The sequence below is a fragment of the Eleginops maclovinus genome, chromosome 23 (genome assembly GCF_036324505.1).
Source record: "Eleginops maclovinus isolate JMC-PN-2008 ecotype Puerto Natales chromosome 23, JC_Emac_rtc_rv5, whole genome shotgun sequence".
NCBI lineage: Eukaryota > Metazoa > Chordata > Actinopteri > Perciformes > Eleginopidae > Eleginops > Eleginops maclovinus.
Genome location: NC_086371.1, coordinates 3432453 through 3449860, shown reverse-complemented (window position 1 = coordinate 3449860; position 17408 = coordinate 3432453). Strand labels below are relative to the sequence as shown.

Sequence of the window (17408 nt, the reverse complement as noted above, 5' to 3'; positions counted from 1 at the left end):
GTACTTCTACTTTTACTCAAGTACAAGACCTGAGTACTTCTACTTTTACTCAAGTACAAGACCTGAGTACTTCTACTTTACTCAAGTACAAGATCTGAGTACTTCTACTTTTACTCAAGTACAAGATCTGAGTACTTCTACTTTACTCAAGTTTAAGACCTGAGTACTTCTACTTTACTCGAGTACATGATCTGAGTACTTCTACTCAAGTACAAGATCTGAGTACTTCTACTCAAGTACAAGATCTGAGTACTTCCACCTCTTGTGTTTTACCACTAAGCATGCTTAAATTCTTGCGTGCTTAGTGTGAGGCTTAGGCGTGTGTGTGTGTGTGTGTGTGTGTTTGTGTTTGTGTGTGTGTTTTTTGAAGGAAAGCCAAAGCTCCCACAACAAGCAGAGGCCTCTCCTCCCGGCTCCGTCCACCCATGCAGCCTTCAGTGTCCGTCACTCCAGCTGGCAGCCGATTCATACCGAGGCCAAACACTCCAACACCCACAGGCAGGCCAACAGGGGCTCTTTGTGATGCCAGAGTGTGTGTGAGAGTGTGTGTGTTGTGTACGTATCAGCTACTGAGACAGTTGTTGAGCCCATGATTGACTGCAAATGTTGTTAATCTTCAGCCTTAGCGGCATCCAGCGGGCTTCCATCAGTGTGTCAGCGTTGGTTAAGGCTCCGCTTACATTATATCAGCGGCTCAGAGGTTGTGCTGCAGACACCCGGAAGCCAGACAGCTGGAAGCACATGTATTGTTTTCAAAGTACCAAACTGATATCAGTATTTTACGATGAATAAGAGTGTGAATTTGTTTTGTTCTATTTCTCCTCATAATTTTTACCCAGAAATGTGTAATGCATTCATATTTTTATATCCACTTTGCTTCAAGTTACCCATCGATTCGCAGCGTTCTTGGGGTTAAAAGGCCCTATTATTCAGTGTTTCTTTATGGGTCTTCCCTTTCCCGTTGTGTGTTATATAGGTTTTGGGTGCATGTAAATGGTCTGCAAAGGCTAAAATCCCTGTGTTACCTCCAGAAGGAGTTTCTCTGCAACATCCTGAAACGCCTCCATTAGATTCCTTTGTTTAATTCCGGAACATAGGTGACATCACTACGTAACACTCGCGCTTCTATTGGCTAGCGCTCCGACACATTGTACGTGATAGGCTAAGGGTGGGGGCGGGGGGGGGGACATCTCTAAGCGTTGAGCAATCACAACAGAGCCGGCCAGCTAACCAATCAGAGCAGACTGGGCTCTGGTTTCAGACAGAGGGTGAAAAGAGGTGCTGCAGCACAGGCAGTATGAGAAACATAAAGAGCTTTTTGAACATTAAAGCATGGAGACATGTCCCAGGAGAGACACTACATACTGACATACACCTGTTTTCTTGCAGTCATTAAAAATACAACACAGGACACTCATCAGTAATTATTTTCAGACATTATGTTCTGCAGGCTTCACATCGAGCAACAAGTCATTAGTTTGCTTTAATAGGCAGAGCTGTGACTCAGGATCCCACACATGAGGACATAGAGAGGCTGTGTATGATATTATGTTGTGGATTTAGAAGATGATGAATAAAACCAGAGTGACTGGTTTGTAGTGTGAATCAGTGTGCTGGTGGGTCAATGTTAGTGGGAAACAGTTGCTGTTTAACAGGTTTCAGTGGGAGGATGAGTGGTGATGATACACTCGGTGTGAATCACTACAGATCTCTGCACTACAGTACACACATCAGTTGCTTCCCTTGTCTTTTGGAGCCAGGAGTAGATATTGTTTCCTAATGAAGGCAGATAATTGACTAATTATGGATCAAAGGTTTTTTAGGCAGGCAATAATGAGTCTCGTCATTGGCCAACTGGCAGAAATGAATTGGATTGATTTGGTTTTGAATAATACATTAAAGTCATTTCAAAAGTAAACTCTGCTTCTCAGTTGTGGATATTTTCTGTTTTTCTTAGTCTTCTACGAGTTTGTCAATTAAGTTCTTCATCGGGTTTGTTAACGTTACATTTAAAGATGTCTTCTTGGACTTTTTGTACGACTGTCAGATATTGTTAAGACCAAATGATAAGGCAATTAGTCAAAATGTGATGTTACTTGCATCCCAGGTGTTTCGTATTTCTGTAGATCTTTTAAAACGGACTTCATCTCCTAACACTTGAACATCCCGTGTGTATTTTATAAGTGTTCCACTATCAGCAAACACTCTTTAAACATTAGGCTACAATATGTATTATACTGCACCCCTGTACCAGTATTGTGCAGTACTTTGCTATATTTGGGAGAATATCTCTGTACTTCTGGCTCCAAGATGAATATCTGTCATTTATAGCAGGTAACATAAATCAGCCATGAGCAATAAACACAAAAACCCTCTTGAATGTTTACTATCACCTAATTATGTCGGGTTAATACCTGCTAAGTGGCGTAGATAAACCACCCACATGAGCACGTACAGCCCTGCTTCATATTTTATGACCCTAGATGATAAAACCAATTAAAAAGTGTAAATAAGCTCCTGTTTGCAGAGCGATAGCATCCTTCTAAATGGATGTCAGAGGCAACAGAAGAACAGAAGAAACCCAGCTTTTTTATTGAATTATTGTCTTTATTAGACCGCTGACCGTTGAGACATGCAGGAAATGATGGCTGATTAACTGACAGTTAAATGGCATGTGTCTAAAAGCCATTTGACTCTCAGCATGTCTCTAATATCTATCTATCTGTGAGAGCATGCAGTGTGTCTCAGTGGGTGCCGGCTGCCTCTTTAATGCAGCTCATTGCTCTCTTCCCTGCTGTCCTCAGATGACCTGAATGCAGCAGCGGCTCTGAACTCAGCTGAACTCAGACGCTGCTTTCCTTTCATGCAACATCTTTTACATATATTTATTTGCCTTCTGTTTTCCGTAACGCAACACAAATATGAATTTTCCCCGTAAAATGTTAAAGTGATGCCAGGAAACAATACCTCTGTTGGTCAGAAAGGGTTTAATGAGTCCAGAGATGTGAAGATGGGGTCAGATGTCTGGTCATTCGGCAGAGACAGCTTACAGGGAATAAATAGGGGATGGATGTCCGGTGGGTCTGCCGGTGGACGAGTGGTAGTCAGCAGGCTGACACTGAGACTGAGATTTCTGATCCTTTCTTTTACTCTCCTTTTTTCTGGAGAGGAAGTAAAGAAACTCTGGATTGGTTTCTTGTTTGAGGTGCAATATATGACTCAGCAGCTTTAAGACGTGAAGGAACCATTATTTTCCACTTCGCTCTGATGATTTTCAACAGAAAGTGGGTAGGGCTCTAATTTTGGCGGGAAGTGAAGTTAGCGCCCTCATACAATACTATTCTTGAAAAACCTCAATTAGGAAAATATGTTTCCTATCTGGTCTCATCCTCTGTTTCTGATTGCTATGGTGATATTTACAGGGAAGTGGTCATTAAATTGAACGAACCCCGATTGTCCATTGGTGGAAACACACACCTGTGTAGCCAGAACTACCACTAAAGCTATTACGTTCATATTTTGTCACTGCATTACAAAACGTTACAGGTTTGCTCAAGAGAGCCAGAAGTGTGGAAAGAGGAAGTGAGATTCAAGATTTAAAGGGGTTATTTTTGTTGCACAATAGCTGCACCGTAGTGTGGCAATGAGAATCTTCAGTTCCAGGCGCATCAAACAATGCAACATCAAAACACCTAAAAAATGGTGCCTCGAGATACAAAAAAGGCTCCTCTAATTTACGCTCTTGGCTGGTTTTGGTGTCGTGGCTTGTGTGAAGCTAATCAAGGATTCAAAGGCTTTATTATCATGTGCACAATATCGATAGTGTAGTTTTGGCAATGAAAATCTCAAGTCCCCAGCTCCTCCAACAATGCAACATCTGGTAGAATCCCCACAGGGCCAAACATGGCGCCCTGAGGTCCACCACTGAGCTGGTTTATTTGCAGTAATCAAAATGACCCTTCTGCTCGTCCTAATGAGGTATTTCCCCTCCTGTTGATCTGGAAGCTTCCCCTTTTATACTTGTTGAGCTTTTCAAGCACAAAGAAAGCAGACGTCAACATCTGTCCCCCCATCCTCTCATCCCTCAACATGGGGGTGATTCATGATGTTGATGCAGACAGGTTTTGTTGCCACACCTGTCGAGGCAAACACACAGAAAAGAGGAAACGCACTGCTCAGTTTCCTCAGAGTGAATGTGACCTTAAGTCGACCCCGACATGGCACAAAATAAAACCTTACATCACACAGACAGCTGCGTCATGAGGAAAACATCTGGGTGAATGCCTCTCTAATAGACAGCAGTACTGTGTGTGTGTGTGTGTGTCACTATTACTGTGCGTGTGTGTGTGACTATTACTGTGCGTGTGTCCTCAGCAGTACATTGGTGTGTCCACAGTATTACAGTGTGTGTGTCCTTATCAGTACAGTCTGTTTGTGTGTGTGTGTGTGTCCTCATCAGTACTTTGTGTGTGTGTGTGTCGTCAGCAGTACAGTGTGTGTCCTCATCAGTACTGTGTGTGTGTCGTCAGCAGTACTGTGTGTGTGTGTGTGTGTGTCGTCAGCAGTACAGTGTGTGTCCTCATCAGTACTGTGTGTGTGTGTGTCAGCAGACCTCGCCACATTTCATCTCTGTCGACTAACTGGGCTAATTTCACGGTCTGATGAGCAGACAGAGGCAGGCTGGTAGACTTGGTGTATGTTTGTTTGTGTGAGAGTGTGTGTGTGTTTGGAGGAGGATGAAACAGTGGTAGGTGTTCCCCCCCCCCCCCGTGTGAGTGGTCGGACTCCTACAATTACGCCATGAATCACACAAGTGGTGGCAGCCTGAAGTCTGTGCCCTCGGTGGAGGACAACCTAGAGACACACTGTGCAGTTTCGACATGAGACCCTCTTCTATTATTTGTTCTGTTTCCCAGCATTCATAGCTCTGCATTTGGCTCCTGAATCAAACAGTGGGGGTGGTTCAGTGCGGGAGTTATTCCTTTGAGTTTCTACAGCACTTTGACTCTTAGTAGGTTTATTCTTTTACTTTTTGGATTTTTATCAAACACAGTGGTCACGAGTGTTTGGAAATCATTGATCTCTTTTTTATCGGGAGTTAAATGAGACGACTTGTATCTTAATAAGTAAGGAATTGACAGGAAAAGGTAATAAAATCTGCCTATAGAAGCACATCCAAAGCGCTCAAATGAATCCACTTTTTCTTACATATTTAAATTGTACAAAACTGACAATTTACCATTTTATTGGGTTTTATGTGAGATATTATGTCTTATGTTTCAGCCTTTTGTTGGCAACTTCCCCTGTCCAAGAAACAACTTGGTGCATCACCCTCGTAAAACATCCTATGGTTGTTCATTTCAATGTGTTAGTTTGTACGGACCCATTCCAGATTGTGCGCTAGGTTAACCTAACCAGCTGCTGGCGGAAGAGCTGGGTATTATGCAGGTATCGTTTGTCTGGAGAAGTTCAAAATGTTCGGTACTGGGTCAGTTAGGTCATTTTTGTCTAGCTGAGGTTTTAACGGACAGACCTGAAAGTGCTATGGTTCTTCTTTTTCTAACTCTGGGAAAAACAGCAAGTGTAAATAATAAGTTCCTGACCTGGTTATAGACAGAATTCCTTCCAAAAAACATTTCAATATCGCTCGGCACACAGCTTGAATTTCAGATTTGAACGTCATTGTGATTTCTGAACACGTCTCCCTCTAACAGCTTTGTCCCCGTCTTCTGTGTCTCTGTTCCAGGCTCCAATGAGAGTCTCTCCATGATGAGGAGCTAACACTGTCGGCCGCACAACCGCAGGAAGAGACGTGGCCGCTGCAACCCCCCCCACAGCCAACGCATGGCGGTGTTAGGGGTAAGAAAAACCACACCGCATGGTTTCCTGTTAATAAGTGCTCTTAAAACCCCTGAGACCTCCTGCTGTCTTTCTGTAGCCTCAGACACTAAAGTTAGACCAGTTATCAAGAGCTGTTGCGTCAATACGGTCTATAGTTTCGTATTGGTGCCTGCTGTTAGACATTTTTATTAAGTTGATAACACAAAGGTTTAACTTTGAATATAATATTTGTTGATTTTGACTTTTTATGAGCAATTATGTTCCTTTTTTAAATGTATATAATGATTATTCTATCAAAAAACAGACTCATTGTTTGATTTAGAAAATGTCAATTCATTTTGTGGTGCTTTTTTTGCCTAAACATACATTTAAAACCCCAAATTATTCAATAAATTATCATTAGAGACCTAAAAGAAGCAATGATTATCAAGCTACATGGGGAACATTTGCTTTATTCTTGCAGAATGACAAAAATAAATGTATTTATTTGGTTGTTTTTGACCAGACTTGTGTGAAGAGTAACATGTAATTTAGACATTTTAATTAAGTTGACAACGCAAAGGTTTAACTTTGAATATAATATTTGTAGATTTTGACTTTTTATGAGCGATTATGTTCCTTTTTTTATTTATATAATGATTATGCTATCAAAAAACAGATTGTTTGGTTGCGAACATGTCGGAAACATAAAAAAACATTTAGAAAAATGATGAACATATTGGCCTGAAAATGTGGTGGTGCTTTTTTTTGCTTAAACATACATTTAAAACCCCAAATTATTCAATATATGATCATTATAGAATCAAAAGAAGCACAGTTATCAAGCTACACATAAGTATATGTGCTTTAAAATCTTGCAGAATGACAAAACCCTGAGTTTATGAATTATTGATAATATACGGGAATGAACTTCATCAATCTGACGTTTTTGTAGTCCTCAAAGGCTGCCATCGGAGCCTCTCGTCTGCCTCCAAAAGCAAATTATTTATTGGATTATATGGTTTCTTTCACTTGTATCTCAGAGGGTGGAGACTCTCTCCTTCAGAACTACTGGAGCCTCTAATGATGATATCAGCTGTCTGACTCTCAGACACAACCAGACATTATCAGAGCAGCAGCCGGCTGTAATTTCACTTCTAATGATTTTGTGTCTGCTGGTTAGTCAGCACACTACAGGGCAGCGCCTCTTCAACTCTGCAAGAAACTAAACAAAGACAGAAGCAGCTGTACATAAAGTGCAATGCATCTTACAGTTAAAGCAGGTTGGTTGAGGAGCTGGGAGGCTATCAAACAAATGCTGTGTCAGTTTGCTTACTTACATCTTCTATTTAAGTGCAGAGATGCATCCCAGTGCAAAGTAGGGTAAAGTGCACCATATGTAGCCTACCGAATGGTTCCCTTACAACGTTCTAAAAGTTGAGGGCGGAACGCTGGAGACTTTTAACACTCAATAGAGACCTTTTTTTTTCTGTGAACATTTAATTGTATTTTTGAAAGATATGCAAAACTTTATCAATTGTAACTCGGGTATTAGGTCCAGATTAACTAATCATTCGTGTGTTTGGTGTGTGATGTGATTGATAACACTGACAACTATATTTTAAATATAACACACACAAATACAAAATAGCCCGAATCAAAACCCTGCTTTAATCGTTTTGTTATTAAACTTAAAAGATATGTCACCTTACAAACAACATGAAAAACCAGAACACTTTAAGACCCAAAACATTTCAGAAAGAAAGGCATTTAATCTGATTTCTTACAGGATACGAATGAATTGTACACGGAAAAACCTCTTTTTGTAACACTTATTCCATTTAACAGAAGCACTTTGTTATATGTGTACATACAGAACAGGAAAATCCCAACAGAAAAAACAGAACTGTTAAGTTTTAAATAAAGATGGTAGCAAAAAAAACACAGATAGCATAACGACTGTTCACTGCGCTAGTAACGGAAGTGCTGCCCCCGGGTTAGTCCGCAGCACTATGCTAATACAAGCTAAATGTCCGGGTTATATTTCTACACTTCATACACACACAACTATGATTGTGTCAAAAAGAAGCCACCCTTTTATTATTGGTTTAAAGAGCGGGTTGTTACCTTTTCGCTACCGCTAACAATAACGATGCTAAGCTAATGTAGCGTCGGAGGAATTTGCGCTTTGTAACGTTAACAGCGCTTCCCGCCCTTTTCATTTCTGCGAGTCATTGCTTCTCAACACAGCATCTGTGGGTTGGTTTTAATGGATTGAGGAAGCAGAGGATGTCAGGTCAACAGCAGGTAGGCTAGAGAACAACCTCAGATATGATCACAGTGAAGCAGGACACAAATGACTCGATGAGAGCTCCAGGAGTCGGAGCAGGAAGAGACCACACCGTCTCCTCAGGGTTTCTCTGTCGAGCATCAAAAGCGAAAGCTCACTATAAGAACAGCAGCGCTGACATTCCCTTTGAGTTTCTTGTTTTAGAGTTATAGTTTATGAACAGACATTCTCTGTATGTTTCCAGCCAATAAGAACGCCTGTCCGTCATCCTGTCCACAGCAGGATATAAGAGCCATAATAATACATACTGTTGACTTCTGACATGAGATCTACCTGTATAAAATGTAAGGTGTCGATAGTGATTGAGTGATACACTATATGAAGGTTCATCTAGCTTGTTAGTAATGGAAAAAACAATCAAAGTAAGTTGATATTACAGATTTTTACACATATATGAATGTAGTGCTTATTTTCCTATTATTTCCCTCTCAATTAGCTTTTTGAGCAACTTTATTCAATTAAAAGTTCTTTATTTTAAAGAAACATGTCTACATTTTATCTTCACTGCTAATGTTAGCTAACAGCTAAGTAGTGGTTGTGTGTTTGTATGTCTTGGAGATAAAGCATCTTTAACTGCAAGCCACGACAAGATAAGAACACAGCATGAAAGAGAAAGTAGAAAGCCCGATATTCTGCTGCTTTAAGTCTGAGGTTAATTTAACCTCTTGGGTCTTTTTACATTGACATACAAAGAGGAGGGATACTTTTCTTATTAGAGTCAACTAGGGCTGAACGAACACAAGCACTGAACACAAGCAATAAATCAATCGTGATTACAATCGTGAACCTCGTGAGGTAGCAACAGTAGCGAGGCACGTTCTGCACAATACCTGACGGTGCGCAGCATCTTCCTTTTTAAAGCCAACATAATTCCACACAACTGACACCATTGGTGCCGCCCCTCTTTGGTACCAAACTTCTAGCGTGCACTCTTCTGACGAGCCCGAGGCCATTGTGCAACAGGTTCAAGCGCAGCGTGGACTTCTTTCCCTGCCTGCTCGGCTCGCTCGGCTCGCTCGCAAGTCACGTAACCAGATCACGTGACCAGTCAAATCGCAGCCTTTGCGGTTGGAAAATCTCGTTTTGTCCTATCGCGATATTATCGCAGAACGCAATTAATCGTTCAGCCCTAGTCAACACATATTCTCATGAGATGCTACATTCAAATGCTATCACGCTACAGTTAGCATTTATAGCTGTGTGCATGGTGATTAGATGCTCGGCAAACAGGGGCCACTCACTGTCAAAATTAAACATATTATTTGAGAGCAAGGGAACTGCACCTGTAATACCTTTTTAAAAGAGGTCTGAGTGAAGGTGAGTAACCAGGTGTATTTTGGTTTGATTTTACTATTGTGTGTGTCATTGAGTAAAACCAGGATCAGAAATAAGGAAGCCAAAAACCATATATGCTGTCGATGAGTATTTCTGAGCCGACAGCAGACAGTGAAACCACAGTTAGTCATTCAGTTTTCTCAACACACCTCAGCTGAGCAAATCACTGCTTTCACAATCGTTTTGATTCACTACTCTGAAATGTGATTCACCACGTCAGCTTATCTGATGGAGATCCTGCAGCTACATGTTGCTCATCTAAAAAGTAAAAAGTAGCAATAATGGTCATTAAAGTCGCCTGTATTTTACCTGCCTTTTATTAGTGATAGAGATATTGTTGTGTCTTAGTGAAATGTGCAGGGATTTGTAACCAGAATGTTGAATTTATAGAGGAATGTATAACACAGCGGGTGTGTGAGCGTGTGAAGCAAGCAAGCAGAGAAATTGTAAATGAGAAATATTAAAAATATAAGCTAAAAAACAACCACATCTTCAAAATAATGAAAAGTAATTGGATAAATGGCTGTATAATCAGATTAATAAAGGTTACAGTTGTCCCAATGTTTTAAAATAGTGTTTAAATAGTTAACAGTAATGATAAAGAGTTAAAATACTTGAGGAATTTGGATAAATGGTTAAATTATAAGATTAAAAGGTAACATTTCTAGGTAGATAGCTGAAATTGTCCTCTAAATTGAATGGCTTTATGTCTAAAAATAAAGAACAAATGGTAAATATTTCCAATTGAATCTGTGAGTGTTTGTTGTAAATGAACGTTGCACTTGGTTGGCTACATGTTCTTCTGTGGCAAAACGACTTTAGATTGAAGACATAACTATTAATGTCTTACATCCTCCGTGGTGTTTTGATAAAAGTGCAAATTCTGGATGGAAAATGTTTGAAACGGCACAAATAAAAGAGTGTTTCTAAAGTGTTGGCATTAGTAAATATGCTCGTAAAGATGACGCTAAATAGCATTAAGGCTCTTCAGTGGCTGCAGGGTGGCTTTGTCTCAGCTGAGTTAATCTTGAATGTGTTTTATTCCACTTGAGTTCATTTTAACTTCTGTTTAAGCGTAAATAATAAAATGTGTTCCTCTTCTCCCCCAGAACCCCGACATGCTGACGAGGAAGATAAAGCTGTGTCACATCAACGCCCACATCACATGTCGTCTGTGTGATGGATACCTGATCGACGCCACCACCGTCACCGAGTGCTTACACACCTGTAGGTCCACACACACCAACTTCCTGTCTGCCTGTTTCACTTCTGCTTCTCATCTGTCAGATCCCTTCCTGTTTGTCTTTCTCTTATCCTCGGTTCCTCTTTTGTTGCTCATGTGTATTCAACACATGGGCAGTGTTTGTTGTTCTTGGCTCTGAAGGTGTCGCCTTTCGGGATTTATCTCCAAAGGGAAGAATCCCAGAGAGAGATAGATCTCTGTGTGAAGCATGCAGCTTTATGTATTGGACGATTGGCAGTCTCACTCATAAACCACAACTTTTAATGTTCATATAAAGGTCGTTTTTAAGAAGCTCCCTTTCCTGTAATGTTTTATACAGGTTTAAGTGCATGTAAATGGTGTGCAAAGACTTCTTTTTGACATTAAAGCATGAAAACGTATCACAGTAGAGCCACAAAATACACATATGAACCTGAAAATGAGCCGAAAAGGGCCCGTTTAATATAGATCTTTAAATCTGAACACACACAGACTCAGCAGCAGGTAATCCGCAGATTTACTAGCTCATAAAAAAGTGGGAATAGGCAACTCTCATTCACACATTGGGGTATTGTCAATCAAATAGTCATGGCTTTATCTAGTAAAACCATGAGATATCACTTTGCATAAAACGTCTAAAGCTTAAAAAGCAGATTTAATGGAACATTTTTAGAGTGCTGTTAAAAACACTCTCTAAGAAATGCACATTAAATCTGGTGACTGTTGCACAGATAACCTCAACAGGGTAGAGATTATATTCTGTTTTACCAGTGAAGTCTGCCCACGATCAGTCAAGTTTATTGCTGATTATCTGGGAACAAATGCAGCTTTCTTGAAAGGCAGAGAGAAATGAAATCCTACGCTGACGTTGTGTCAGTTCTGAGTGAAATGAAAGGCCTTATAACAACCACATGGGCCTTTTTTAATGGAAGTCGTTTAAAATGAACATAATTAACAATTAAAGGTGTTGGAGAAAGTTAAATCAGCGGCGTTAAAGTCTACCCTTAATTATGTTGCACTTTTCAAAATAAGATCTAAATGGTAACGAGCTTAAAGTATTATTTAAGAACAACCTGTATGAGACCCAGACGGTGTAGTGCTGCGTCTGTCCACCAGAGGGAGCGCTTCCACTGCGGATGGGAGCTGTTCTTCTTCTGTGGAAACATCAGAGCAGCTTTGATTCTTCATCACTTTGAAGAAGAGGCTTCAGACAAAGAGATTGCCATCACACACAGACAAATAAAACTCAGACTAAAATAAAAGAGATGGATTTGATGTTTGATCTCTAATGACCATGAAGGTTTCCATAAGTGAAAGGTCATTTAATTAAATAGGTAAGTCACACTGGAAAAAAAACCAAACACAAATAAATAATTAATCTAAATTATGTTCATACTAATCCTAATTACGCAATAGGTGTTTAGTTGTTGAGTGGTGGCGCTTTTGTTTACCATAACTACATTAAAAACATTAGTAAACACTATATAAAACAATGTGCATCACATCGGGTTCAAGAAAGTGTACAATGTATTTTAATAGAGCTTTACAATGTGCAGTGTGCTTTAAATTAAATAATTGTGACATAAATCTGACACATTGTAAAAGTGAGTCGTCGGTGCCCTCTGGTGGAATGGTGGACAGACTGGGTATTGGAGACACATTACCATAAATGTATACAATATAATGTGTTGGACACTTCAGAGCTGACATTTCTTTTTGCATATCAGCTGATCCAACCATCTTTATGGAATTCATCTTCAATCATTTTGAAAAAGCTGGAAAATTCCTCTAATTATGAGCTAAAAATAGTAAGATTTGCTCACTTTTTTCAGCTGAAAGTGAGTTTACAGCTGATTTTGAGATGCTGAAAATGTGATTATGATGCCTTAACTCATCATGATTTTGTATTTTACTCTATTAGAATATCAAGCTGCAGATAATCCTGGTTATGGGTTTGTCACAGGTTTCAAGGTTTCAAGGTTTTATTTGTCATATGCACAGCATTTACAACGTATATGTTGGCAATGAAAATCTTATATCCCATGCTCCTCCAACAACTCAACATACATGGTGCAAAGATTTGACTATAAATCAGCTATTAAGTGAAAAACTTGTCGTTAAAAACTAACTTTGTGCACATTTTCATGATAGGCCAATGGATTTATGTCTAAATATGTTGCTTGGAGAGTAACTGTGTGTGTGTGTGTGTGTGTGTGTGTGTGTGTGTGTGTGTCTCCAGTCTGCAGAAGCTGCCTAGTGAAGTATCTGGAGGAAAACAACACGTGCCCCACGTGTAGGATTGTTATTCATCAGAGCCATCCACTGCAGTACATCGGGTGAGTGAGAGCACATATATACACGCACACACACACACACACACACACACACACACACACACACACACACACACTCGCTGCTGTTTGTCAGAGCTCCTTCAGTCGGCCTCTGGGGATGGGAGCAGAGCTCTGCTGGTAAACAGGAGCAGAGAACGGCCGGCCTCACATTTTATTTCCACTCTCCTGCAGGAAGTGAAACCCGTCTGTGGTCAGTGTGTGTGTGTGTGGGGGGGGGGGGGGTCTGTATCTGTGTGTGTTAAAGGGGTAGATTATCAACATAATAATAAGGGTCATTTATAAGGAATATAAGTATGAAATAATAATCATAATATAACATAAATATATATTAATAATAAAAACTAGGCCCCGGCCGTGGCGCAACTGGCTGGGGCATCTGCACCGAACGCCGGCGACCCGGGTTCGATTCCCGACCCGTGGTCTTTTCCGGATCCGCCTTTCCTGTCACTGTCCTATCGGATTAAAGGCAAAAAGACCCCAAAAAATAATTCTAAAGGAAATAATAATAATAATGCTAAAATATATATTAATAATGATAATAAATAAATACAATAATAATAATAAAACAGAAAGAAAAAAGTAAATAATAATAAAAAAGAAATAATAATAAAAAAAAAAAAAAGAAATAATAAGAAAAAAAAGAAAAAAATAAATAATAATATAAAAGTTATAAATAATAATATAAAAGTTATAAATAAGAAATAATGTTTATAAAAAAGTAATGAATACTCATAATTAAAAGAGTTACATTTACTTTTAAATAAAATAATGTTGTCTCTTATTTCCACACACAGATAAACTTTTATTCAAATCAATCAAATGAAAGACTTTGAATAATAAATGCTTTAAAATTAATTTATCTTCAGGTTTGAATTAAGAAGGAAAGTCTTTTGGTTTTTATTATTTCCCTGTGCCAGATTTAATCCTCCTCTCTTACGGATGTTGTTATTCCTCCTCCTCTCAGCGCTCGTGCATTATCGTCTAATAAATACTCCACTCAAACTTAAAGTGTACCAACAAATTTAGACATCACCGTGCACACTTTGCTTTCTGCAGACTCATTGTTTGCAGGAAATGCTTCACTTCAGACACATTAGCTCTGGGAACAGCTGTTGGTTGTTTTTTTTGCCTCAGTGTTTGCAGCAAATTGGAGTTGATGGGAAACATCAAACTCCCGACAGATGACGGATAAAACCCATCTGCTCATCAGGAGGAATGATCAAAGTCGATGTTTGAGATTAAACTCCGAATCAGAGGGCTCTCACAGAGAGTCAGCTAATCCACACGCTTGTTCGGTCTCCTTGATTTTAATCCTTTTGTTTCACGTGCATATGATAACAAAACCACCACAAAAACTATGAGCTTTACTCTAAAATGCCTGCAAAAACCAGCCTGGCATTCTTTCATTCAGGGAAGAGAGTAAGTTAATACATCTGTTAGTTAGTAAGTAAACAAATTGAAGTCACGGGTAAATGATTGGTCATTTAGAAAAATAAATACAGATGCGTATTGTTTTTAATACCCTGGAAAGGCCCTCTACCCCTTTGATTCAACCCACTAACGATGAATATTTCAAATATGAAATATATTTTTTGATTAATCTCTTCCGTAAAGTCCGAGGTTCATTTTTAAATTTAAAATGGGACAATATTTGAGTTGACTAGGCATTTTGAACCCCCTTGCTTTATAGAAATACGTTTGCCTTGACACATATTTTGATAGTCCTTTATTTAACCTGGGAAAAATCTAATTGAGATCTCCTTTTTGACGTTACTATTGAGAACACTACACAGACAACATACTAGCCCATCAAACAGGGACACAGAGGACCAAAACGTAAGACTTTAAAGTAGTGTATATACCTATATGACACATACAGGCAGCGGCAAATAAAAGCACAAACCAGTTGGACTGTGGTCTCCACTATAATCAAACCGCTAGATTAATGCTGTTTTAGGAGAATGGTGTTCAAATGATAACTTTAACAGGTTTATCTTGATGTGAACATTTATTCTGTCACATTTGCACACTCTCAATAAGTGTTAAACCTCCAGAGGTTTCCAGCAGGGGTCACTGTTCCTCTGTGTTTTGGAGACCTTACAGTGACTCTGATTGGACGGCTGTTTTTGTTAAATATGGCTGCTGCTTTGGCCAGGTGTCTTTTGCTAAGGTGTACGTCAGTTTTCACTCTCAGTTTATAGGAGTATCATTCATTGTCCTTTTTAAGTATTGATAGCATGCATGATATTTTAAAACTAGGATTAACTGGAAGTAAAGAATAAAATAATAATAATAATAATAATAATAATAATAATAATAATAATAATAATGAATATAATAATAATAATAATAATAATAATGAATATAATAATAATAATAATAATAATAATAATAATAATAATAATAATAATAATAATAAAAAAGTAAAGAATAAATAAAAATCAGATACACAAAAAATGTTAAAAAACAAATACAAGTAAAATAAAATGGATAAATAAAATAAAATAAATACAAATACTCTTTTATAAAAGACCTCGGAGAAGTCCAAATTGACCAATCAGAATGGCAATGTAATAAATGCTTCTAAAATAGGATAAGGGTTAGGGTCTGCTGCTGTAACACGGTACATCTTATCTGATTTTGGTTTTATTTCTATTTTAAAACTAAAACTAATGATAGCCATTCATTAAAGCTGCACGTCTACGCTCAAATGAGGATTATGCAAGGTTTGTTTTTGTTTTTGTATCGTCTTTCTCTATTTGTTTTGGTGTCAAACCTCCGGAACACATATTCAACTTTTTCTTTAATTCGTACTCTCGGTTTATATTGGTATACATGCAGATAAAGTAAGGCCAAACCACCGCTGAACACGTGTGGTTTGTCTTCAATATGCACACGATTCTTGGCCTAAAATGTCATTTTTTAGGTAACTAACCCCTTTTCTTTTTCTTCTAGCCATGACAGAACAATGCAAGACATTGTCTACAAATTGGTACCGGGACTTCAAGAGGGTGAGTGTCCTTTATGTGTTGTTTATTAAGATGCAACACACAAACATGCAACTGAAAGCCTTAAAACTCCACTTTAAAAGTTGTTGACCTCTCTCATTTTTATACTCTCGTCCTCCCTACTTCCTGCAGCGGAGATAAAGAAGCAGCGGGACTTTTATCAGAAGTTGGGGATGGAGGTGCCGGGAGACATTAAAGGAGACCTCTGCAACATGAAGACGCATCTAGATCAACGCAACGGTACGATCCGATGTGTTCGCCTCCAGCACGACGATCTGTCTGAATATGTAAAAGTGAATCCAGTATCTGCTGTCAGAGCGGCTTGATCTATTATTTCCTGCTGACCTTCAGGTAGTTCATAACCACAGCGGGAGAAAAGGTGTCGTTTGCCTTTTATTATGAGTTCTGCAAATATCAGGGGGACTGAGCTGATCAACAAGCAAAGGGAATGCATCCACTAAAGGGTGAAGATGAACACGTTAGAACTTGCCTGAGATAAACGTAAAACACTTGCATTATGCACAATTATGTGTACTCATTATATTTGAGTGTGGGCACATTAAAGTGGGGTTAATTCTCTATAGTAAAGGGTTATTGGGGTTTTTCATTTATGTATAGGTCTTAATGGATATAAACCTGTGTTGATCATTGGAATCTGTTGAAAAAGCACATTTACTTTGCTCTGAAGTCTGTAACCCAAGTTCATGTTTAAAGAGCATTAACCCGAGTCCAGACGTTTCTTCAAAATATACCACAAACCACATTTTGGCTTTTCCTTAGGGGTCGGGAGTCAATTAGAGCCATAAGCAACTGTGCTGACCCATACCATAAAATAAAGGAAACACCATTTCTTGTACGAGCGATGAACAGAGCCACTAAGAGTCTCAAGTCTACGATAAAATACCAGGTCTTCACGCCAGATATAAGACTATAGGCCATTATGAAACCGGATGGGAAGCAACAGGCTGCAAAACACTTCTGTCTATTTGCTAAAAACGGCCTATTTTTACATCTATTCACCAAAATTGCTCCAATTTCTGGAAACTGTGTCCATATCTGCATTGGGATCTTCCAGTTCCTGTCCCTGCACTATATAAACACTGAAGCCCCCACATCATAAACATAAGAAGCACAGCAGACTCCATTAGGCAGTGGAGAGGGAGGCACTTAGCCAATCACAACAAGTCCCCGGCTTCCTGGTTGTGCACGACAGCTTCTGGGTTGCGACTCACTTCCAGCTGCTGTCTGTAAATGTGCGCCCAGAGGCCCGTCACACCGGCAGGCCTAATCGCTCACTTAATCCCCCCTCTCTGATTTTC

The 17408-nt window shown here is 39.2% G+C and overlaps 1 protein-coding gene across 3 annotated transcripts in view; it reads left to right on the top strand.

Annotated features, from left to right (window-relative positions):
* The window catches only part of LOC134860155 (polycomb group RING finger protein 3), a 50445-nt gene that overhangs the window by 17351 nt on the left and 15686 nt on the right, over window positions 1-17408 (top strand). For 2 of the 3 annotated variants that reach the window (XR_010165196.1, XM_063877000.1), the window contains exons 2-6: window positions 5747-5859; window positions 10615-10732; window positions 12967-13063; window positions 16037-16092; window positions 16222-16329. Coding sequence is in view for 2 of the 3 variants with exons in the window: in XM_063877000.1 (XP_063733070.1) it covers window positions 5845-5859; window positions 10615-10732; window positions 12967-13063; window positions 16037-16092; window positions 16222-16329 (394 nt within the window). In the remaining variant the exon portion in view is untranslated. Of the gene's footprint in view, window positions 1-5746; window positions 5860-9358; window positions 9488-10614; window positions 10733-12966; window positions 13064-16036; window positions 16093-16221; window positions 16330-17408 lie in introns of those variants that run through there. The other variant, XM_063877001.1, reaches the window with a different exon arrangement.